The sequence below is a fragment of the Typopeltis vanoorti genome, chromosome 26, assembly GCF_054136105.1.
Source record: "Typopeltis vanoorti isolate ZY-2024b chromosome 26, IOZ_Tvanoo_1.0, whole genome shotgun sequence".
NCBI lineage: Eukaryota > Metazoa > Arthropoda > Arachnida > Uropygi > Thelyphonidae > Typopeltis > Typopeltis vanoorti.
In genome coordinates this window covers 27,300,544-27,327,872 of record NC_143574.1, presented here as the reverse complement: position 1 = coordinate 27,327,872, position 27,329 = coordinate 27,300,544, and the positions used below count along the sequence as shown (strand labels likewise).

The window sequence follows — 27,329 nt, the reverse complement described above, 5'->3', positions numbered from 1 at the left end:
GAAAAAAGTTACTTGTCTTTTTAAGAAATTAAAAATAGCATTACAGGTAACCCTCGTATAACGCGGTACTTATACAACATGGTTTCGATATAACGCAGTCTACAAATTGTAGTAATCCTTGTTCAAACCTGCATTATACTTATATAATGCGGGTTTCGATAAAAACATGGTCTACAAATTGTAGTAACCCTTTATATTTTCATATATTTTTCACCACGACTTAAAAATCAAATTTTATCTTCATTAAATTTGTGTCTGCCTGTATTGCGCATAAGTAGTGAATTCATATTAGGGGAAATACTTTTTAGCATGCATCTTCGTCAATTGTTTACCATATAAAGGGTTACTACAATTTTTATAGTAATGGCTACATAGAGTTTTTGTGATATCGTTGAAAACGAAATTGGTGAATTAATTGATGGGAAAGAGATTTAAATTAGGAGGAACTGGTACAATTAATAGATGACGTCGAACCAAGGAGTGCTCCGGAAAATTCACGAGACAATTGGATATTTGTTTAGCTCCACATTATGAACTTAATAAAAAATTGCAGCATAGTGGTAAGTAAGGTCTTATTACTGACTTCTTGATAACTAAACCAGTCAAAGTATGCAATGAGAATTATACAAATGACATCCAAGAAATTTCAAGTGATGACGATGTCTGGCCACTCATAAATAAAAAAACATCTAAGAAATCTTCGTTTTGAAGACAGTGATTACGATTAAATTATGCACTTTATTTTATTTTGCCTAAAACATTTATGCATTATGGGCAATAAAGTTTGTTATTTTTATGTTGGGCCCATACACAGGAGGTTGGTTGGTCAACCTATAGTACATTAGTACCGTGTATGGGTAGTGGGTTGGGAAAGGAGGAATTTGTTTAGATTTGATTTGAATGACTTTAAATTGTATTCCTTAGGAAACATAGCAGGTGGGAGACTGTTTCACAGTGCAGCAGTTGCAGGGATGAAGGAAGAGGAAAAGAAACTTGTTCTGTTTGTTTCTAGGTGTACTGTGAAGGGATGTTGTGCAGCAGCTGCATGTGTCCCAATAAGCTTAGTACTGAGCGGGGGAATTATTGATGTTATTTCAGATGAGCATTTCCCATGGAAATATTTGTAGAATATACATACTGCAGAGACCACATGTCTGTGTGAAAGTGGGGAAAGCATTGCTAAGGGATGGATCATTGATAAGTCTAATTGCTTTCCTCTGTAATGAGGCGAGCATTTTGAGAGAGCTTTTAGGGGCCCCACTCCATATGTGGGAGCAGTATTCAATAGTGGGCAGATTAAGTTTACGTACAATTTGTATTTTTTATAAGTTTATACTATGTATTTTGTTTCATAGCTTATGTTTTCTCAACTTACATGAATTATCTGAATTAAATAAAAATATTTTTTTGTTGGATATGTCATTGTTGTTTATATAATTAAAAAAAAAAAGGATTTCGGAACATAACCCTACTTTTTCTATGTGATCCAAGTCTCACATAACGCGATTTATATAACGCGGCATTTCTGTGGAACCTAACATCAGCATTATACGAGGGTTACCTGTATTTGCATACCCAGAACTGAATAAAATATCATTCATAATTCTTAACAAATAGCAATTTATTATTTTTTTAGACTGCAGAAGCCTTACTTACCATATGTACACATTTTGAAAACTGCACAACATGAATAATGGAATACTGTATTAACATTCTAAATTTTAATATAGGTTAAATATAACAATTCCATTATACTTAATTACATGCAGCAGTATGTAAAAAAGAGATGCAATTTAAGAATAAATAAGATAATAAATAAAATTTTAAGATGTAACATTTGTAGAAGACATATGGAGGAAGAAGCAATATGATGAGAAAAAAGAGGATATGAATCACATACTTTTGGTATACAAGATGAAGTCATATAAGGATGAAATTATTCCTTCCACACAAACAAAATGGCAAAATGTTATCAGTTTGGTTTGAAAATTGCATAGCATGATAACCAGCTCAGAAAAACTAAATCATAAAACAATTATAAATCAAAACAATAAGCACAAAAAATTAAAGAAACAGAACGATACCCTGAGGAAATTAAGCAGCATGAAAAAACATAAAACAATATATGTAGGAGATAAAGAAATACTGGAGAGGATCAAGAGGCAACTAAGAGATTAATTCATAGTTGATGCAGTTTATCTGGAATGCTGAGTTTTAAAAACAAGGAAAAAGTTTAGCCTGCAGAGTAGCAGATAAGGAGATGTGATTGAGACTTATAAACTGAAAAAGTTTATAAGTCTCAATCATGAGAGATACATGTCATTACATCAAAGACAGATGTAAAGGAACTACTGCAGAGAGCAATGGTGATGGAAGAGCAAAAGGTTTCTGGAAAGATGTATTAAGGGTAGTGTGCAAAATGTACTGAGAAGAATTATTTGCAAGGAGCATGGTGGATGAGGACAACGAATTGCTAAAGTGAATAGTGAATGTTGCAACTATAAAAGAATTCAAGGTGAGGCATGATATACATTGATGTATGTCAAAAGCAAGAATCTTCACTAGATATCACTCCATGGAGGGCTTGAAATAATAAATCCCATTACTGAATAATAAGTACAATGCATACTAAGAGCAGATGAATATTCTCCATTTTCTCCGCCACAACACAAACTCATTGTACTCAGATTAGATTTTTTTTCTTATCTTAATTCTTAGAAGCCTCAAACAGCCTTAGCAGTATTGGTGTAAAATTAATAAACACAGTTTCTATTTTAAGTGTATAACCAATTCCATTAAATCTCAAAAAAAAAAAAAAAAATGAACAGATGTTATTAAACATAAGGAATATGAAAAGAAAAGAGTAAACAACAAACACATTTTTTTTTTTGCATAATTACTATTCAACTAAATATTTTCTACAAAACCAACAAATAATAAAAACAGTATTTATAGATGGAACAGAAATGTACATGACATCACCCTCTTAACAATATATTCCTTACAAATGATTATATCACAGATATAATGATCTTTACTGCTGCTGTTTGGGGCAACTGAAAATTGATAGTTGACTACTTTCTCATTTGATTTAAAAAAAAAAGAGAAAATTATAAAATCACCTTGAAGCCGAGGAGATATTACTAACATCACGTACCAGAAAGACCAGATCAGAATTCCAGTTACCAAAATGCTCAATGTGAATCATTAATTTCACTGTTATTAATATTACATGTAGTTAATTCCATAAAGTCAGCTCATTAAGGGAGGTGATCTGGAAAGTGTAATTCAACAGTATACCTGTCATCTCTCTCCTTAAAAGCATTCACTAAAGACATACAATATCCACTGGAAGCTTATTCCCTTCACCTTACTACATATCTTGCAAAGAACCTAAATCTTGCATTCTTCCTGATACACCCTTACTCAGCTTCCAAGGATGATGCCCAAGTTCTCTTACCATGAGCTACAAAATATCTCGTCTATTATGTTCTATCATTTCCTCTTATTTCTCAAACTCTGAAGGCCAAAGTCCTTTAGCCTGTCTTCATATGCAGAGTTCCACAATCCAGTTATGATTTTGGTTAGCCAGTGCTGGAACCAGACATTCACTAATAAAAATTTTCCATGGAACCCAAGTGACTATATTTGAGTACAGTAGTCAAGGTGCAATCTTATCAAGGTCATTAAAAGTGAGAGAATAACTTCCTTATCCTTACAAATCAGTATTCTCTTCAACATTAGTTATCTGATGTGATGTCTTAGCCACCTTGGTAATGTGTCCTCTAACTTTAATGAAGAAACCCCTAGTTTCTAGCTTCATTAGCCTCTTGCAACAAATTCCCATGAATATAATATTCAGTCTGCAATGTTATTGGCCCCAAATTCAAAACCTTACACATTTCCCCATAGAATCAGTCTGTTCAAATCATCCTGAAAGGATTATGTATCAGAAATGTCCCTTATCACCCAACACAACTTGGCATCATCTGCATAAAAATGACCATTTCCCTCCAGACCATCCCAATGTCATCAATACACTAGTTAAACAGGAAGGGGATCCACTAGTTATCCCATTCTCTTATATTCAAGCTCCCCCATGCATCATTCTTGGATACTTGTCAGATAGCCATGCCACAAGTCCATTTTGCATACTCATCCCTTTGTTTGTATATAACAACCTCCTGTGTGGAAATCTTTCAAATGCCTCGCAAAATCTAAAAGAATCATTGTGTATACATTTCCCTTTATCCCACCCTGCTGTCACTCAGTTGTAAAATGTGAATAGTAGATTGGTAAAACAAGATCTACATTCATCAAAGTCATACTACTATAAAAGATCAAATTATAATCAAAGTAAAGAGTTATAATCATATCACACGCATTCTTCTTAGATTACTTAATACATTAAGCAATCTAATTTATTTTGAAAATACTGAATTTTTCTTAACATGTAAAGGAACGCTAGTCCTGTACTTATTGGGATATAACCTCATCTTACGGGCAGTAAACCAAAAGTAAAAAAGAAGTTGTATAAATTTACAACTGCCAAAAGGAGCTATATGAAAACATCAAAAAATGTCAAAATAGTGCAACATCAAATTTCAATCATTTAAAGTGTTATCAGCAACCTACTATATCTGATGATTTTGGTTGCAGTGCAACCCAGAATGAGATTATCAATGAGAGTACAAAAAACGCAAGTTACTGTTAAGGTAATAGATAATTTTCATCACTCAGCATAAGATCAGCAGTACCATCCTGCTTACTGGATGTCTGAAATTACTTTAAAAGTATGGTTTCTGAGAATTATATATCTCTTTGTCTACCCATGATGCAAATATATGATAGATTCAGAATTGTTTAAATGTAAGAAGAAGAAAAAACTTCACTCTCCTAGTAACAAAAAAAAGAGGCAGAGAACTATTTCATGACAGTGAATGAGAGTCCACAATAAGCATGTGCATGTAGTTCTGCATTAATTCTTTTCATACTAAATATTGTAACGTGAATGTATTTTAAGAATTAACTTTCTGTTTGATTTTTTTTTTTTGCCTTAATTTCTAATTCTAATTTGATTATAAACTAGTAACAAACTTATATAGTAATGAAGGGCTCATCAAAACTATTAGGACACACTGCGTCATAACCTCACACACACACATACAGTAGGAAACTGGAAAACAATAGTAAGCTGAAGGGACTTTATTCCTCTCTTGCTTTTTTTTTCTCTCTCTGTGTTTTGTATGTTGAAACATGCACCATCTGCATAAACCATTTATGTGGGCACAATTTTCAATTAAAGTAGCCTAGCAGAAAACTAAAAGAATATGATTGAAGAAATACAGTATTTGGTATGGAACTACAGATGAAACAGCTATATGGTTGAAAATCCAAGTTTCCAGAGAGCAGGGAACTCTTACCTCTGGTACAAGACTAGCTAACTCACTTTCTGCTTAATTTAAAAATAAATAAATAAAGGTTCAGTGCATCCTAGTGAGATTTGAACCTTGGCCTTTCCATGAATGGTGTTTTCCTTATGACTGTGCTATGGAGGCACAAGAAATACATTAGGTTCTGTTTAATTTGAAGCTTCAATCTATCACCTTTAATTTAAACAATGAATCATATGAGCATTGTTGTATCTAGAATCTTTTCCTCAATCCATGTCTGTGCTACATAGAAACAACTGCAGCAAAGATACAGCAAACACACCAAACAGATCATGTGTTGTATAACTAGACCTAATCAAATAAATAACATCCTCTAACCTATTTTTATTCTCAAAGTTAGGCAAAAGAATGCTCAGTGGAAAGTTTTGAAAAAGTTTTTAAATCTAGACATCCAGTTTCTATCCTCTATCAACAGGATAGTTAAGTCCATCTTCTATGAACATATTAGTTGTTTTTTTAATCAATTCCACACATGTGGTGGAAGAAACTATTGTATACTAGTCACTGAAGGGTGTAACCAAGGAAAGAAGGAACTTAACTAACTTTTATTTATAAAGTTGAAGGTTCCATAGAACAGATGAAATAAAAGAGGGAAAGAGTAGATTCAGTGCATTTGCAACTGAACTGTAAAGGGATGTTGGACAGTTGCTGCTCATCTTTTAATGGAAAGTGTCCAAGTGGGTAATGCAGGCAATGATATCTGTTGCAGATCTAGAGTGGTGGAATTCATACTAGTGCTCATTAAGTGTAAGGCAAATTTTTCTCTTTTTTTTTGAATAGGTTGGGTATATGCTTTTGACTTCCATATATTGGAATAAGTGTCAACTGAGTATAAAGATTAGATAGGACATGTGTTAATTCTAAATGCAACCTTTGAAGAGATACTATTGGAATCAGAAGACTGCTAAATGCATTATTTAAGGTTCTTCTTTTCCTTGTCTTTTTGCTGAAAGACTATGTGAAGGTAAGATAGCAAGAAGGAAGCTATCAGGAGGTCAGTTTTATCTCTAGATGCTGTAACAGTGGTGATATCTAGATGAGAGAGAGAAGTGAAAGCACACAGGTGAGCAGAAGTCTCATCTGAAGGCATTTACAAGAAATTCAAAGGTATGACTGCCATTTGGACAAGAGCCAAATTTCTTCTGTTGGCTCTTTCAAAGTCAGATTTGAAATGGCTGTTTTGCATTTGTTGCATGCTTCGATATAGGTTGAATGTGAAGTTATGCTGACCCCCCCCCAAAAAAAAAACTGCTTTGTGCACTTGCTAAAACCATGGCTAGGAAAGTGGTAGGAATTTTGGATAGAGTGGAGTGGAAATGAATACCTTTATGCTGGTGAAACAATTTCTGTAATTAGTTCAGAGCAAGTGTTTGGATGGAAGAGGAAGCAGTAATCTGTCCATGAAAAGGAGGTGAAGAAATTCTGGAGGTCATCCCATTTAGAACTCTTGTAGAAAAAGGTTAAGTTTGGTACTGGTTAGGAGGTGGAAGTTCTGTAGGAAAGGATAGCTGCACATGATTACAGTCTGAGTTACCAAAACACCAAGTGACTGCCACAGTATAGATGGAAAGAGAAATAGTTAAGAAAAACTTAAGGTTACCAGGAGAGTGGAGAAGGGTTATCAGGCTTGGTAGATATATTTGTGTGTATGTGCAAAGGTTGTTTTTTTTTTTTTCTGAGTTGTAGCATTAAAAAAATCAGTTTCTTCCAGAAGGAAGGAGAAAAAACCTCATCTGCACCAAAAATTTCAGCCAGCTTCTAATCCAGGAAATGACTGAGAAAAAAAGTTCCAAAAGGTAATGATGGTGAAACATGATTACCATGTTGCTTGCTTTCATCAGGAAACCAAGCAAACAATGAAAAGTCAACTACTGAAACAAACTCATACTCAGCATCAGCAGAATTCAAGAAAGGCACAATCAAAGTAAGAAGCATCAATGGAAAAGTATTGGACCTGGCAGAAGAATTAGAGAGGTACATGCTGATGAGGAGTACATAACTGGTATTACGAAAACAAAGACAAACTAAAAAACAGGTGAGATTCTTCTAAATAATTAGATGTTATGGTCAGGCAATAATGATCAAGAAAAGCAAGGAGTATTCAACACTAAAAATGAAGATAATTTTCTTGAATGGCGGGCAATTTCAAGTAGTGATGCAGGCAAAAATCAAAATGGAGACAATGACACTTATTTGTGTCTATGGTCCCCCACTTTCTGTGGGATCATAAGCACAAATAAGTCTACTAAGGAAGAAGTGAAGTAATTAGAAAAGATAGTTGACAAGAAAAAAAAAAGTAGGAAAAGTTGGTAGCTGAAAACCAAACATACAGAAATGTTTTGGGAAAAATGGAAAATAAAGGTGTCTGCTGGATTTCTGCTCAGGATATGGACTACACCAGCATTTCCCAAATGGTGGGACGAAAGCTAAATGCCAGGTCACCTAAAAAAAAAAAACTCTCGAAAACCTAGGTGTTTCGTTTTGGGTTTTCTTTTTTTCACAAAACTCTAAAATACAAGTAAATAGCATTTAATTGGAACTAATGAATAAGTAACTTACTTAATAGAGACAAAAAACGCGTTCTGTCTGTGTCACCATTTCACAGTTTCTTTGTTCGCAGTAAAGTAGCTCAACTAATGGTGAGGCTGCATGGCAGCAACCATGCCACCAGCTGAATCGTTTGGCAGTCTGGCGTTTGTTTTACTCACCCGTGATGTTAAGCATCGAGAGAGAGAGAGTATTTTTTTGTATTTACTGATAACATATACCTTGCCTGGTGGGTTCGGCTGAACAACTGTAATTATTATAATCATTTCTAAATAATTTATTTCATTCTTTCTTCATCTCGCTTGCCATTACCCATTTAATGATGGATAAATGGGTAATAAAACAACAAACAAACAATGTGCCATTACAAACTCTTCGATTAGCACCAATGAACAACTGAGTGACGTGCAGCCAGGCACGAGTTCTGAGAACAGCACTAACAAATAGCTGCATGATGTGTTGTCTACTACTCTTACAAAAAAGAAGATGTACTGGACCCGACAGTATTCTGAGGATTACATACAATTCAGTTTCATCAAGGGTGCTGATGACAAACCATTGTGTTATTTGTTGTGCGGCATTTTCAAACGAGTCCATGAGACCTTCAAAGTTGAAGTGACATTTGGAATTGAAACATCCAAACTACAGTAATAAGCCAATAGAGTTCTTTATAAATAAAAAGAGAGAACTAATAGCTACCAAGAAGACTATGTCTTTGAATTTCTCTACGATGCACCCATACACCAGACTGTGTATGGGTGCATTGTAGCATTCACAGAGAAGCATGGGCCATCAAAAGAATGGCATTGCTTTTAAATGCAACTATGCTAGAAACAATTTATAAACTTTATAAAATCTCATCCATTGAATTCAAGAATATTCTCTGTGTTGTGCAAAGAAAGGGGGAGTGAATATGAACATCTTCTTTTACACTGCGAGGTGCGATGGCTGTCAAGAGGGAATGTTTAAAGAAAACTTATTGAAATGAAGGATGAAGTTTTAATGTTCTTAGACCAACATCCCCCAATGGCTATGGATGTAATATTTGAATTCAAAGACAGTTTTCATTATGTCAATTGGTTAATCAAGGTTGCTTATCTTTGTGACACTTTTGATTTTTTGAATAATTTAAATCTAACATTACAAGGTAGCAATGTAACTGTATTTAAAGTGCAAGTTGGAAGTTTCAACAAAAAAACTCAATTTGTGATCCTGTCATGTGGAAGCAGGGAATTACAAATCTTTTACAAAGCTAATGGAATTACAAAAAGAGTATAATATGAGTTCCATGCCAGATGAGATTTCAGCTGTTATCAAGGAACATATGCTAGGACTGCAGGCAAGTCTGAAGGAATATTTCTCCCCAATCAACAGCAGCAAAGCATGGATAAGGAACCCTTTTACAGTGAAAGCAGAATCTGAGACAGAATTGCTGGATTCAGATATTGAATCTATAATTGAACTGTCGTGTGATACGGCACTCAAAGATATCTTAAACACAATACCACTGATGGACTTTTGGCTGTCTTGCCATCAGGAGTACCCAGTTTTAGCAAAAAAAAGCGCTAAAATTTCTAATGCCTTTTGTCACAACTATAAGTGTGAAACAGGCTTTTCAAGAGTGGTTTTTCTAAAAAATAAATACAGAAACCGATTGGAAGTCGAACCGGATTTAAGAATAAAGTTATCATCTTTTCCTCCAAACCTGAAGTTTCTAGTTAACAAACTACAGCATCACACTTCTCATTAATTACTTGGCTTTAGTTTAATTTCTTTATATTTTTGTAAGAGTAATTGCTTCTTTATTATAATAATAATAAATGAAAACTCTATGAACATTCAAATCTGTTTTATTTTACCTACTGGCGATAAAAGTTTAGTGGGTCATGAAGATGAAGTATTAAAATAACCAGGCCAAGGAAAAAAAAGTTTGGGAAACCTTGGCCTACACTATGTTGGATATATCGGTAACTAGTCACTATGTGATATTAGTAAAGATGAGCACAATTTCACATGCAGAGAAGACACAAGAAATAAGAAAAATGTCACTATGTTGATAGTGATATCTTCAATACTGGTTCAGAATCCAAAAAAGTATACAGGGGATATCAATAGGAAATAATTACCATTTAGTTTTGAGGAGAATAAAAATGAATTTTATATTGGAAAGAAAAATTTTTATGAAAGGAAAAAAGAAAGTCACACAGTTTTCAGATGTAAACTGTAGACTAAAATATATTAGTATTATTCAAGAAAAAACGAATGCACCTGAAGAGAAGAGCTATTGATTTGGCCAATGAGATGTGTGGTAAAGTTCAGTGCAAGGACCAAAAAATCATACCTCCATGGTGAAATCAGGAAGCTAATGCAATCAGTAACACACATCAATAGTTGAGGTAGAAAATGCATCGAAAACCTGAAATGTAGAAAGGAAATTTCAATTTCAATCAAAGCTGGAGTACATGAAATTTGGCCAGAAATGCTCAAATATGTAGGTATAAAAGTTTTACAGTGGCTGCACTGCATGTTAGCATGGTCAGAAGGTCAAATTCCAGATAATATGAATAGAACTCTCATAGTACCCATTTATAGAAAGGAAAATGAAACTGAATGTGAGAATTAGAGGATTTTCTCTACTGAGTGTTCCAGGTAAGATAAATTTATGCAAGCAAGAGGTTAAGAAAAATTGCAAAAAAGATACCTGGAGAAGAACAAGCTGACTTCAGGACACAGATGTTATTGCGAGATCAGATTTTCACTTTAAAAGAAACAGTTGAGAAATCATAGGAATATAAAGGATTTCCATTTATGAATGGTAGATTTGGAAAAGCTACAAAGTATCAAGAAAAAACTATGCAAAATACCACAATTATATAATATATGTGGGACATTATACAGAACAATACCTATATTTAAGTTGTAAGCAAGCAAGCAGTTACTGAAGGAAGTGCAAGAAGATGATCTGATATAAAATCAGGTGTAAGAGAAAGGTTTACACTATCTCCACCCTTGTTCATTATGAGATGTTAATCTTAGCTTTTAATTTATGCTAGTGGCATAAAAATCAACAATAAAATGACAAAGACAATGAAAATAAGCATATGATATCTTATGATTCAACATCACACATGATTCTGAATTAATCCCTTACTGAATATGCTACTGCTATCTTTTACATTTTTAAGAATGACAGTGTCACATATTCCATTGTAAATTAGTAGCCATTAGGTTTGTACTGGTGTAGTGAAAATGACAACATGCTGTTCCAAATTCAAGATCAACCCTTGAAAAGTCAGAAATGTTAAAGAACGGGGCTGCCCAATAATTGCTGGTCAAAGGTCACTGTCACATTTCAATATGTGTTCATGGATCACCTCAACCCAAACTATAGTTAGCAAAAATTTTAGATGAAGAGGGATAGTTGTAGTCAGTTCAGACCATATCAGATCCATGTACTATATATCAGAGATCAGGAAACATGGTTTCAGAGGACAATCAGGAGATAACGTATTTTTTCAGAGAGGCTATAATGTTGCGAACTTCAAATTAATTGAAATGTTCACTGGGGAAGGAGTGCATTTTGTATTTGAATTAAAAATTAAGCATATCTGAAATATATCAACTTAAAAGACATGCAAAATTTTATTTGGCAGAGGAATGGAATGTATTTGGATATAAATGTATGTTGATCAATCAGATATCAAATTTAAATAGGATTTATTGTGAGTATGGCTATAGCAGGAAGTTTGCTACAATGAATTTCCTTTAAGATGGCAGGGGTGCTATGGGAAGCTGACCAGGTCATTTTTGGTATTTTGTTATACTGAGTTTGCTATAATAATGTTTGCTATAGTGAGCAATGATTGCAACAAACATAAACATTAGTTATAATTATAAGCTTTTTCCATTGAACAAGTTTAACCTTGTTCAATGGAAAATTGAACAAGTGATGCCCTTTCATAGTGTAAAAATAATCATAATTTAAAATTCTGAATATTTTTTATGTATTGTTTATGTTTATTAGTTTTAGTTTCATAACACGCATTGTCGGCACTTGCAACGTGCCCGATACTGAAATTGTTTTGTCAAAATGATTTGTAAAGTTAAAAAAAATTGACAGATTTGAATAGTTGTTACTTTAAAGGAATTTTATTGTAGTTTAGAATTATTAAGTGTTTGTGTTTTTTTTTTTGAAGACATTCTCTTGTCGCTAACGTAATCTATGTGTCAGCCATTATACTTAGTTTCTCGCTTGCCACTTTCATGGAGTGCGCATGCTCGTCGAGAAGGTTGATGTGTGATTGACAGCTGACAGAAAGCATTCGGTATTGTAGTAACGGAGAGTGTTTGGAAGGAATTTAGAACACAGGCTGGCAGACATTTAGGTATAGAGGAACTTAAGTTGTTTTTTTTATGTGACAGTTTAAATGGAAGAGTTAAGACTGTCAATAAGCATTAGTGAATAAAAGAAGAAGTTGCTATTTATGTTCTAAGGAATGTTCGAGAAAACTGATTAGGAAGTTTCATCTGTATTAAGGAAGCTGAATCTAACTGTTATTTATACTAAAAAGAAGACAGAATTAAGTCAGGAAGAATAAATGTGCTACATAAGTGATGAGAAAGGATCTTATGAAAATGAAGAATAAAGTCATATCTTCGGATAAGGGCCTTGACAGAGAAAGAAACTGGCTATGAACATTTTGTCATTGTGAAAACAAGGTGTTTAGTCTAGTCTTAAGTGTAAGTTTATTTTTAAAAGGCCTTGGATCCAATTAATTCTGTAGTTATAGTTATGTAAAGTTGTTTGAAGTGTGTATATATTGTTTTTGTTTTATTAAATGTGTTTATTTTGTATTTTGGTCTTGAGTCAGTGATTTTTTGGATTCTGAAAGAAATAGTAAAAAAGAGGTCATTGCACCAATCAGAGTGAACCTTTATACAATAAATAAATAAATATAATAAAAGCACTCGAAAAAAAAATAATTGTTAGAAATAAAGAGATCATCTCTATGAAGAAATTAGATTAATATTAATTAAAAATCCTCTAGTGGTGATATGTTTACCCATTATCTTCATGTTAGTATACCTAGAAAAATTAAGTGAGCTTGATCAAATAGCTTCACTTTTTAAAAAACTGCTAATGATTCTGCCCAAAAAAACCAGGTATCTACAAGATTACCTGTTTGTTATTACTGGATCGATTCTTAATACTGTGATGGCTTTGCCTATTCTGCACATTGGTGGGTACACAAAAGTTATCCTTGTCCAACATAACTTGCATTTTGGAATGTTGCTTGTGGATTTACTAGCAATGGTCATCTCTCTAGGTGTGGGTTGGTGGTGCAAGGATTCTCAATGAGATTTAAGGATGCCCAGACAACCAGGCTTGGATTTTTAATCTCCTTAGTGATATGGATCATTGGTTTTATGGCTTTCTTAAAATCAAGGACATTTGCCCAACTGAGGCGTGGCTACAAGAGATTAGATGCCTGGCTTAGAAGATTTGCAGCCTGATATTGTTTACTCAAGCGTTTTTTAAAGTCAGTGTTAATAAAAGATAAATTTGTACTTTTAAAAAAAATAAAAAATAAAATAAAATAATAATAATTATTAGAAATACAGAGATTAAATATAATAATCCTTTCTTTTTACAATGGCACAGCCAGTAGGATTAATATTAATAAAAAATACTAAAAATCTCTAAATATTAACAATAGGATATTTTCATAAAAATAACATTATTGTACTGCAAGCAATTACAAAACTTTTCATTAAATAAAATATGCATTATAAGAAAGTGATTGCTGTAGTGAGGATATTCATTATGCACAGTGAGATTATCACGTTAATGATTATAGCATATTCTTCAAAAGCAATCAGTACAATAATCAGCATTTTTTTAAAAAAATAATGCCATTAACTGATCACGTAAACAGACAGCAAGCACATCTCATCTTATTAATCCATCCCAACAGAACCCTCAAATATATAATGAAAGATTTAAAACATTATATATATATATATATATATATATAAGAAAAATACAACTTGTTATGTTTTTCTTTCTTCATTGCATCTTTAAAATAATTGATATCCTCCATAGCACAACTGGAAGAACGATGGCACAGTTTGCTCTTCGATGGGAAAAGGTATAGGTTCAATTCTCATTGTGATGAGAGGAATCTTTATATGGTTTTTTTTTTCAATCGAAGGTGAGTTAGCCAATCTCATATGGAGGTAGGAGGGTTTTTCTCCCGGAAACTCGGGTTTTTTGTTCCACATACAGACAAATTGACCTTGAGAGCACACGCGCAATTTACAGACAAAAAATACTGTAGGGATGGTGATGGGCAGTAGATGACATTGGCGTAGGTGATGATGATAGTGGCAGTTCACTGTAGTTGGTGGATTAAGTGGTAGAGATGGAGACTTCTAGAGTAGACACGCTTCCTCGACGAGTCTTTGGACTTCTTGGAATTGTCACGTAGTAATAATAATAATATTGCTTGCATTCATTTACCCAAGAAAATTCAAAACTCTCCAACATAACATTTTACACATTCTTTTGTATCAAATATTCTTTGGCACACTAATAAGTTTCAAAGTGCAGATTTGGCATAATGTTTTATTTCTTATTTTACTTTATTATCCAGGTAATTTCAAAAGACTGAAGGATTAGCAAGGATTTTCTTGGAAAAAGTCCCAAAAACTAATGGAATTCTTTTCTTTCCTGGGAAAAAAGACAATGTATGGCTTTCGAGTTTTCAAAGGAAAATGCACACACCACAATTTATGATATGCCCACTTAATAAGCAGAGATAGTACAAAACATATTCTCATGTTCTGCCCATTCTTCTTTAACTCATCTCTCCCTTAAGATGGGTGGAGTCTCCTGATTAGAGGTCATGGCAAATTAAGGGGATCCAACAGAGGAGCAGCATGCCGGCTGCTCCTCTGTTAGATCCCCTAAGGACAATTAATGCTTACAGGCACATTATGCCTGTAGATCTGTGTGCTGATTTGCCTGTTTTGAGGGGCAAAAAATCCTGAGTTTCGGGAGAAAAACTCTCTGCTTCCATATGAGGCCAGCTAACTCATCATTTGATTGAAAATACCTGATACAGATTCTTCACATCATAGACAGAATTCAAACCCGGGTCTTTCTGACCAATGGACTTATCTATATCAAATGAACTACAGAGGTTTTGCTTGCTCATTCAGTAAGCAAAATACAAGGCATAGACAGGATTCGAACCCGGGTCTTTCTGACCAATGGGCTCATCTATATCAAATGAACTACAGAGGTTTCGCTTGCTCACTCAGTAAGCAAAATACAAGGCGATTCATGTCTGCACACAGTGTGAATATGTTACAATGACTAATGAATTTGGAACCAGAAGTGCATCTCTTTTCTATGTAGCCAAAAAAAAGTATAAATGTAAGAAAGAAAAAAACTAAGCTATTTGTGGCAGTGTAAATGTATTTTGTTACTGTTTTAAGATTAAAGTTGAATAGTAATCTTAATATTTTATTTTTATATGTTCTTTGTTATTTATTTACTATGCATGATGTTTCTGTAATACTTATGAACCTGAACTCATCTAGTTCTATTTATGGAATTGCATATGTCTCAATTTCTTATAAATGCTATGCATCATAACTTGCTGTTGAATGGCTTTCAAAACTTCAAAAATGGGATCAAAGAAGACAGTGAAGTTATTTTAGAAAGAATCAGCTGTTATATGATATATCTCATATTATACATATTGGTTTGTTCATAGTCGATTATTTATATATATTTTATTACTCTATATTGGTTCATTTTCCTCCAACCCCCCCCCCCCACTCTAGCATTGAATTACAAGGCATTTTGATTTTCTGCTCACAAACATAAAAAAGGAAAGAAAGAAGTATAAAGAAGGTACACTAGGACTTAAGTGTCCTGGTAGAAAGTCAATAATAATGAAACTTGATTCCAAACCATGATACTTGACATTATGCATTTTTATAGCAATTCGACCAACAAACACTGGAAAACTATAGCATTTTTTAGCATGGTAGATTAAGGGTTAGATAATTCAAAAACTCTTTCCTGGAGACCAAAACCAAGTATACTTTAAGTACTTCAGACCTCCGGTAAACAAAATGATCTTACACCTTATGATGAAAATCATCTACCAACCTATATGTTCACAAATATCTGTCTTAATGGGATTAAACCAGCAAAAGCAGAGATGCTATATGCTTTGCCACCAAGGAAAGCATATATTTTTTTTTTAAATTGTGGGGTTAACACTTCAGCCAAAGCAAACTATGCAGTATTAGCCTGAACTACATACTGGCTGCATCATCTTTACGAATAAACCATATGGTTGAATACTTCATTCATTAATTTAATGAAATTAACTGCTATTTATTTTTTTATATATTAGCAATAAACTCTTAATTTAATAATTATTGTTTCTTATAACAGAGGTATAACAAGCATGTTATACAGTATTTACAGATAAATATAATACAATAACAAAGTCAAACAACATTCAGTAATGTGACATTAACAATATCACCTGAAAAGTGCATCTTATCTTCATTTTTTTTTTTAAATATATAATAATGATACTCAAATGTTTGGTGATTATATTTTAACATTGTAATGATTTTGGAAATCCATTAATTTCATATTACTGTAATAACACTACTTATTTCCAAAATGGAGTATAAATACAAGATATTGATCCTCCCCCCCCCATCCAATTATCTGATTACTCTTACCTTAGCCTGTAGGATTGGATGTCACGTAAATTACCTTATACATCTTTTGGACAATAAAATAACAAAAACAACAAGTAAACAACATTTAATAATTAGCAAATGAAACATTAACAGAAGCATTTTTTTTTATTTTATTTTAAAGTTCACTTACCTATATTGAATTACTCTCAGAAGAATACCACACTGCAAATTGTTTTTATTACTACTCCATTTCTTAGATGTTTGTTTAGTTACCAAATAAGTAAATTTATATTTACATACTATTGCAAGCTGCTTTTGTAAAGTATTATTGCAAACTTTTTTTGCACACACAAACACACACAGTAATCTCATCAAGTCAATATATATATATATATATATATATATATATATATATATATATATATATATATATATTCATAGGTTTTCAACTTCTGCATAAAAAAAAAACTTGTCAAAATATGCAGTTTTTTTTTTGTCCAGTCATATAATAAATAGTATCAAAATATTAATTTCTTCAAAGCTTTATTCTGTAAAGTAGTGATTTCTTTAATGAAAAAAACTGCAACAACAGTTTGTGATAATGCCCAAATAATATGAAGATCAGTTCAGTATCACAAACTGTTTTTAAACTGAAACATAAAACAAAAAATTATGTCCTAATTGAATAGATCATATATTATGCTTAACTGAATAAAGGTAGCAGATTTTGACAAGTCTTTATATATAGAATATCTGATATTAAAATCTGGACAATATTGCTATGAAAAGTCATTATCACTTACAACATCAACTTTAAAATCCAACTCTGATATAAAAGAATGCTTCTTATATCTTTTGATCTAATTTACATAACGCTCTGTTTCGTTTAATAAAAAACCATCTCTTACAATAAGGCACACTAAACTCCCATCACAGCAGCCCATTAAAAGTATACATCTGATACAATGGATGAACCATGGGAGCATATGCAACATCCTTTGTAAACGAGAATTCTTAACCTCTGTGGATTAAAAATAAATAATTTATGAGAACAGCTCTTTAATGCTACACTTGCTCTGTGGTTTGAAGCGTAGATGTTCCTCAATAAACTGGCAAGGACAACGTGCTGTAGAACAATGTCGAGGTGGAGATGGCACTACTGACTCTTCTGTACCATCTGGATGAAGGGGAACATTTAGATCTAATCTCTTCCTAATATATTCCTTTACCCATCGTTGACTATACCTAAGAAGCAGCTTTTCTGCATATTTCTAGAAAATATAAATTATTAAAATCAAATATAACCTGAAAAAATAGCATGTTTAGTTTAAAATGCTATTCATTTTATTTTTTTTAAATATTAATCCCATGTACAAGAAGCCGCAAAATGTATAACAGTAGTGCCCAGGTGCAGCATGTTATAGAATACCAAACATCTAGACATTCATATTAGTTATGTAGAATACAGATATCACTGATCAAAGTCTTATATGAAGGCAGCAGGGTCAAACAAGCAAACCATCAAGAAAAGTACACAATTAAGGGACACAACACACTCTCCTCATTGCCTTAAATGCTTCCACTGTAAATCTAAAACACCCGATCAGTGATCAAAATATTTTCATAAGCAGTCATCATCATCACCACCATAATCATGACTGAACGTGTGTATTTTTCTTTTTCTATTGTTGTAAAGCATAAAGACTACATTATATTCAACAAGAAATTATATTTTTTATCCTTATTTACCCAAGTGAAAAATTGTATGTGTGTGAAACATCTTCACAACTAGGCCATGTATATGCAGAGAGCTAAGTTTATGAAGATGCTTTATATATTTCAATAATTTGCAGTGCACCTCCTTTTTCAGGTATATATAATGCCATGCATTATGGTGAGAATCATTGCCCAGACTAGTTTTAACCTTTACTGTGAAACTAGAATGAGAGTTATCTAAAGGTAAAAGTCATGTTTTTTTATATACAAGTAAACAAAATGATATATCACCTATATAAAGTAGCCCAGATGAAAATATTTCATGTGCAACATTTTTTTAAGTTACAGTAAATTAAGGATAAAAACACAAATATAATTTCTATGAAAATACAACACACTTTCCAACCCAGCAAACAAACAACAACAACAAAAAAAAAAAAATGCAATGAATATTTCTAATTAAGAACACTGTAATGATATGGTAATACACAATTTTGCTGCTTGTATATACAAAATATGACTTCTGCCTTCAAGAAAGCTCCCATTGATAAGATCTGATTAAAGGCCACCTGGAAGGTGAAGGTGCTCATTGTAGAGGGACAGAGCCCTACAAAGACTAAACAGTGTGATTTCTAGCAGTAAAACCAGAGACCCAATATAATGGAGTAACCCAACAGAGCAATGAAATATACATGCTTCAGAAAGAAGTATGCTGTGCATTATGAAATTCAAAGAGTGAATGGATGTGAAGTCAGCTGCTCTGTACATACAAGTAGACTCTTGAGTGTTTCATGCAAAAACTTTGTGTGTGTGTGGGGGGGGGGAATTAATGCTGTTTTTTGAAAAAAAAACAAGAAATACTTATAATTAAATTTTATATCTAGATATTAAATACCTTCACACAGTTTTGTGTCAGTATCTGGAATCTAATCTAGTATTCCAGACAATCAAAAGGACTTTTGATGTCTGGAATACTAGATTAGTCTCTTTTTTTTCCTTTTTTTTTTTTTTGCTGTGTTTTTTTTTAATTACTCATTAGTGTTAAAGTAATGTCTAAACATTACTCTTTAAGGAAGCAAATAAACAAAAAATCCCTTGTAACAAAATCTGAACCACAGCTTGGAAAGTCTGATGAGCAGAATGCAGTCCATCATAATAATGGTTTTATTATGATGGAGCTTTCTACTTCCTGAAATCACTTATCCACACTTATCTCAATACTTTTGGGATTGCAATATCCATATCCCAGACCACTTAGAAACCTACATGAAAGAAAAAATTATCAAATAATCAAGAAACCATAACAAATTAAATTGTTGCATGTAATACAATGTAACACACAAAAATTCCATCTTATTAGATTTTCAAGATAATGAACTAAAATTATACGTATCGGAAACGTTAGCTATTAAGATGAATTTCTCATACCCAGGCCATAACTCCCAGATTTGATATAATATTAACAAAATGGCAATTAAATCAAATAAAATACTCCTCTGTTTTCACAATCAATCAGAACACACTTAAGGCCATCGATATGAAGTACTGTCTTCATGTTTCTCTTTATATGTTATTTTTTTTCTTATATCTGAGAGCAGCTGGCTGCTTACTTGCAATGGCTGGTACACTATAACATGACCACCGCTCATGCATCACTGTAATATGTAGGTCTACTCGTTCACTTATTTATTAAAATGAAATACCACTTGTCCAATATGTATTTTTTTTTAATCTTTCTGTATTTCATTTAAATTTTTAAAATAATGTACTGATTTTTATATTAGGTATATATTTCTTTCAACTGTTTAACTGAACTAACATTAATATTTAACTCCAAAATATCCCACAGTGTATTGGCTTTTTTATTTAATTTATATTTAATTTTATTTCATTTATATAATTTATAATTTCAAAAAAAAAAAAATTATAATTTTGATGATATCCCTTATTATTCTAAAAATTCCTCACAGAAGAATTAAAAGTAAAAATCCATTGCTCTCATTAACTCCAAGGTAGATTTTTAATTCTCTTATTAATGTTCAGCTATGTATTCATGGTTTAATACAATTTAATAATTCAACCCAGTTAAGAATTATTACAACTTTGCCCTCTAGTCAATGAAATTTTAGTTATAAATCAGGCTTTAATTATATGATGTTTCAAATATTGCTGCTAGCCCATCAAGCTATCAATTTTTATGCTATTTATGCAAATTATATGGGAATTTCTGAGAAAACATTTTCATATGATATCAGGAGAATGCAAGCTTTGAAATATGTGGTTAAAACTTTGAAGGCAATTGTTCTCGAGTCAAAATTTCAATTACTGAAAATGAATTTTTATGCTTTAAATTATGCAAAGTATGGGGAAGTTTAGTTTTCTCACTATTGGAGAAACAATTTTTAAAATGAGTAATTGAATCCAACCAAATAAAAAGCTAAAACTCCAAATTCTAAATGAAGGATGACTGTAAGAATAAGATGGAGAAAATGACACCTACTTTGTGACCTCATGAAATATCTTTGAAGGTGCTTCTATTAGGTCAATATTTCATTACCAGTATATTTACAGCAGTATATATAAAGATTTTTTATCTGAGTGACAAATGCATTTTCATTGACATTTTCATTTCAATTAGAAGTTTACAACAATCTCAGTGGTCAGCTAGGTAAAAAAGTCTAAAGTGCTTAAAAAAAAAGCAAGACTTTTTTTTTATTATTTAACAGTCCATGTCAAATGATCTGAATAATTGAGCATCAGCTTAGTCTGATATTCCTCTAAAGACATTCTTTGCCAAAGCTGACAGTTGAACATCAGCTTATTCTGATATTCCTCTAAAGCAGTGCTTCCCAAACTAATGGATGTAAAGGTCCCCTTGGAAAAATTTGGTATTTTTTTCCAAGGGGAAAAAATACCAAATTTTTTTCATTGCCCCTATCAAAAAAAAAAAAAAAAAAAAAAAAAAAAAAAAATCATAATACAGACATATATTATAATATTTATTGTATTTATATTCAATACACAACATACACAGCGAATATTGCAAAAATCAAATGCAAATATTACATTTTTAGCATCTTACATACACACGGCACACTTAGTCTTAAAACATTTTAAATTTGTTTTCATTATTTCACAGACCCCCTCAGCAAAATTAATGGCCCCCAAGAGGGCCATGGCCCACAGTTTGGGAAGCACTGCTCTAAAGGCATTCTTGCCAAGAAATTTTCAAAAGAATTTTCAAAATAGCTATCTTTAGAAAAAAGATAGCCATTTTGAAAATAAACACTTTTTTCTGACCTGAATGGTTTTCTATTTACCATTACTATCAATGCAAGAACTAAAGAAAAGTAAGATGCTAAGAACTTTTTACATTATTATTTACATCAATTTTTAAATTTACATCATTGTTAACTTCATGATAACTTCATATGCTGCTTAAGAAAGCTGTCTCTCAACAGCTCAATAAATTCTCTTTCATCCTTATAAGATTTTTCTTTCCAATCAATGTTCAGATAATTTAAGTCACCCATAATGATTATTCATTTAGTATCTATTAGGATACTTTGGTACCCCATTTCATCGTTATCAATTGCTGAACCTCCAGGTCTGTAGCAACATTTCATTCTGTTAGCCCTAATTTTACACCAGATAGCCTCAAATCGCTTCTACATAGCACATCACTATTATTACTTGGCTCCTCTCCTCCTGAATCCCTTCTGTCATTCCTTAAAATACTATATCCTTTTACACTTGATTCCAAATACTACATTAACACCAATAATCTTAGCAAAACACAAGCTCAATCCCACTGTTTCTGATGCTCCTGGCATTTGTGTATGTACATAACAAGTTATCTCTTGGCTTTTTCATATACTTATATCTACAGTTCTGCTTGGTCCAGCTGGTCACTTTCTCTTTTCTACCCCTAGACACACTCAAAAAGTCTGAAACCAAGTATATTTCCACTTCTTCACGAGATTCATAACCATACTCAATGACAATCATATCAGTCATATTTGCATACCATAGCTAAACTTACATGCTCTCTCTCTCTCTCTCTGTGTTCCTACTATAATAATCTAGCTTTTCTGTCTCTCTGCATTAGGCCTCATGAGAATAAATAACTTCTCCAGGCTCCTGATGCCAAATTCTTTCAAGTGCAGTCATCCCTCTTATACAAGTCTTTTGTACAATCAAACTCACTCCACACATCCAAAAACTTACACCCTTTCTTCTACATAGCCTGTGCATTGAATTTTGCTATCATAGGTCATCTTAACTCAGTACTGTTGTATCTCAATAATGAGCAAACAATTTTCACTCTCTCAATTTTCTGAATCACTTCTTCAATAAATCCATTGATATCCTCTCTCATACTATATGTATGATTATATTTTTATGTATGGTTACTGAGATATGATAAATTGATTCTTACACATTAAATACACTGTAACAAAGTTGACCACCTTCATCTAGAGAGATGTCCCTTCTACTATAGGTATATGATTGTGTGAATCACTGTGTTCAAGTTGCTATCATGGAAAAAGTAATGATATCATGGAGTTCAAAAAAGTCATGATCACAGAGCATGTTCATATCTGATACAGCATAGAAAATACAGGAACATATCTCGAATGATGACACGCTGCATTCTTACACATAAAAGTTCTAAAACAAGATCATGGTCAAAAGCAGCTATTATGTTAGTAGCATGGTGTTCAGCCAGAGTGTTGTTGACATGCATTATTATTATTATTTTTTTTATTTATTTATACAGGTACTCTACAGAGTCAAAAGACTCATTGTGAGAGAGATCCACCCTACTCATTAACACAATACCTATCATACATCATAAACTTATTTACTGTTGGGGTGCTCACAACCACATCTGGCAATCCATTCCACTCATTTACTACTCTTCAAGTAAAGAACCTGGTCCGTATATCCTTACTAACAACTCTTAGACAACTTACAAGTGTGGCCCCTTGTTCTCCCCCCACTCTCCATGTACTGATACATTGAAAAATTTCTTTTGTGTCAATCTTATAAAACCCTTTAGTAACTTATAAGGTTCTATCATATCCCAACTCCTCCACTCATTATTTACAATATTCCCCACTGAAATCTTCTGTTATATCATTAATGTACAAATTAAATAATGGTCCTGGTACAGAGCCCTGGGAAACTCCACTAGTCCCTCATTCGCCTCGATTCCACTCCGCCACACTCTGGTGTCTGGGTTGATACCCCCCCCCCTTCCATCCATGCCACCAACCTCATATCCATTACCTTTTGTTCCAACTTCTGTAACAATTTTCCATGTGGTATTTGATCCTTTGCAAAGTATCATAGTGCAGCCATTTCTTTTATCCAATTCCACTCTCACCTTATTATAAAATGTGAATAAATTACTGAGGAAGGCCCTCCCTTTTACAAAGTCATACTGCCTTCAATAGAGTATCATATTCCTCTCCAACCATTCCCAAAATTTACTTTTAACCAACTTTTTGAATACTTAACCACCACTCCAGAGATACTAACTGGTTTGTAATTTACTACTTCTGTCTTGGAGCCACCTTTATGTAATGAAACTATCTTATCCTCTTTCCACTCCCTTTGAATCTTACAAAAGTTGACTTAGATTCAACAACTTCATCAGAGACACTGCCAGTTCACTTGTACACTCTTGTAGCACACGAGCTGACATACTGTTCAGGCCCACTGCATTCACATTGATATTTTTCAATATACTAAGTACCTCCAGTTTGTCTACCTCAATTCTTACATCAGTCTCTGTCACTTTAGTAACTGCAAAGTTACCACCTAAATGATATGCTCTTGCAAAGTGATCACTTAGAAACTGAACTATTTCTTCTGCTTCTGTCACTTTCCTACCATCAGCACTGGTTAACGTTATCTTTCCATAATCCTTCTTTTCTTACTTGCTACATAGTGATAAAACTCTTTTGGGCTTTAGTGATAAAACTCTTTGGCCTGCTTAGCTAATTTTCTCTCAAATTAGCTAAGCTCCATACTTGTTACCTTTCTTGATTTTGCTTTATATTACTCATGAGCATGCTGATCACCTTTTTGTTTATATTCCTATCACAATGCTTTTTTTTTTTTTTTTTTTTTTTTTTGCAGCTCCTGCTTTATATTGCTATTCATCCACTTAATCTCTACTCAGTTCATACTCCTGACCCTGGGTTTGCGAAGTGGAAAAACAAGGAGTTTCCAGAATGAGTAGAAAAAGGCGTGCTGGCCTGATGAGCCATTATATGAGGATATGTTCTGTGTCAGAATTAGAATCTTTGTGTATAGACCAATGTAAACTACTGTCAGCTTATAACCATGTGCACTCTGTATATATCTGTCCTCAAATAGGATGGTTTTCCAGAATGATAATGCACCATGTTGCTAAGCCAAAATATAAGGAACTGGTTCAATGAAAACACAGGCAATATAACCCATCTACTGATGGCCAGTAAATTCACTGAATCTCAATATTTCCTTTAAAAGCACACTTTTAAAGGAAGCATGCTTTTGCATTATGGGGATTCTAAGGCAATTGATCTGAAGTCATAAGTCTCATATACAAGTAGCCTGGTCACAAATATATTTTGTATGAAAACTTTGCTTACACTTGAATAAAGGATTAAACAAGAATACAATTTCGCCAAAAAATAGTATTCTGTCTTGGAGCCACCTTTATGTAATGGAACTATCTTACCCTCTTTCCACTCCCTTCAAACCTTGCAGAAGCTGAGACTTAGATTCAACAACTTCATCAGAGGCACTGTCTGCCTAGTGTCTATGCATTTCGCAACCATATGTCTGGGGAAGGAGTGTCCTAGGTTCGATTCCTGGCGACAACGTGAGGGGCTTAAGGATCTTCCTCAGCCATAGCCAAGTTAGCCAGTCTTGGGCATGGACAGCAGGGTTTCCCCCCCAGTTTATCTGGGGTTTTTAATCCTGCAAGCAGGCAAACCGGCTCCGTGAACACACATGGATACAGTCAGGAATACTTAAGACAATCCCTCCAGCCATAGGTCTGAATTGTCAGCTATGTCGATCCCAAGCCCGGATAAAAATAGGGGGGGATTGAGGTGGTGCTGTACCTCCCCGTAAAAGGGGCTCACAGTCGTTGAATCACCATACGAAATAAATGAATCAGAGGCACTGCCAGTTCACTTGCACACACTCTTGTAGCACATGAGCTAACATACTATGATCCATTACCATGCCCTGAATACAGATCACTAGACTGAATGGGAGAAAAACCTCCCTTTTATTACGGAAGCAGATATAAATCTCAGACTATTTCTAGATTCTGCAACAAAATTACAACATTCTCCAAATCTAAACCAATTTGGCCCTCACATTACCAAAGTCTAGGAGCAGCCCATCATCTCGACACCTTTGACAAGATCTCATCTTTGCACCCACATAGAGTACCAGTTAGAAGTGTAGCTTCCTACTTTTTTACACTTAGTCTATGTTTGTCTGCCTCCTGGTATTCTTGTGTGCAAGCAAATAGTATAATTCTTTGTGTCTATGAAGATTCCTTGGTGATCATGGTAAAATATTGGCTTAATTTAATAGCTGAAGAAATTTAGTTTGTTCATTATTATCCCTAGATGTGTATTTTCTCTTCTAAACGTCAACGAGTAAAAGTTTCATCAGTTTGCTTTAAATTAATAAATCCTATATGGGCTAACAATTATAATCAGATTCGGAAATGCTTTCCTTTCTCATCTCATGACCTCCATTTATCAACAATTTTTTTTAATGTTTACTTTGACTACTAATGAACCATTCCTATACTGGAATCTTTTTTTCAAATTCTCTTGATTTCTGTTTAACTCTCATATACCGAAGAAACAAAAAACACCACAATTCTCTTTCTCCATGTTTCGTTTTCCTCTCTCCACAGCTGATAATATTGATGTTTGTTATCATTCTTTTCATTTGTGTGCAGAAATACAACAGAACTTCTGCTTTAGTTCTCAGTTATGCAATATAATCACAAGTTTCAGTGTTGCATTAAAAATGGCATGCAAGAAGATTCCCTAACCTAACCTAACCTGGAACATTATTCCTGTACAATTTTGTCATGAAACAAACAAAATTTATAAGGTTTCTTCATTTTATAAGATTTAAACACTAAGTTTATTTAATTATTTCCATAACATAAATGCAATGCAATGTTGGTCTCTCTCATAGATAATTGCATATAATACTAAAATTTCAATTCTGATGGTTTGCTTCATTTGAACAACTTCATGCCTTTATTTCTTTTTAGATAAATTTTGTTCACAAATAAACAACACTTACGGCCAAAGATTTTAAAAAAAAAATTACTTTTCAAAATGCCTTACTTGCAATGTACAAACATACACCAAAAGAATACACATTAAAATAACTTTATTATAATATTATTATAAGTTTATTATAATCACATATTATAATAAACTATGCAACTCTGAATTCAATTTTTTTTAATATTTAATTTGTAGGATATTCAAATAATTATACATATATATGGATATCATACAGAAGACTGTTCTGTTCCAAAACACAACAGTTGAAGGAATTTAAGATGATTAAAAATTTTATGAGTTGAACTGTGGACGGGTGTTAAATAGCTGTTGCACATGTTTTTATTGAATCAGAAGAGAGTAGGAGAAACTATCAATGCCAATTCTGATGAATAGTATCAATGGAAATATCTGTAGCAAATGCTCATTTCTTGTAGTGTCCAGGATACCACAGCTGGCATTTGAACTACAAAGATGAGGTATTAAATGTGGTTTTAAAGAGGCAGTAAAAGAAAAGAAGAAAGCATATCAAAAGTTCCTGGCAAATAAGTCAGCTTGT

At 33.1% G+C, this 27,329-nt stretch overlaps 1 protein-coding gene across 1 annotated transcript in view; it reads right to left on the bottom strand.

The window, feature by feature from the left end:
- Positions 1-17,776: 17,776 nt before the first annotated feature.
- The window catches only part of LOC150092431 (uncharacterized), a 126,334-nt gene continuing 116,781 nt past the window's right edge, over positions 17,777-27,329 (bottom strand). Inside the window, exon 8 of the mRNA XM_090414862.1 lies at positions 17,777-18,004. Coding sequence (XP_090270988.1) covers positions 17,777-18,004 — 228 coding nt within the window. The remainder of the gene's footprint in view (positions 18,005-27,329) is intronic.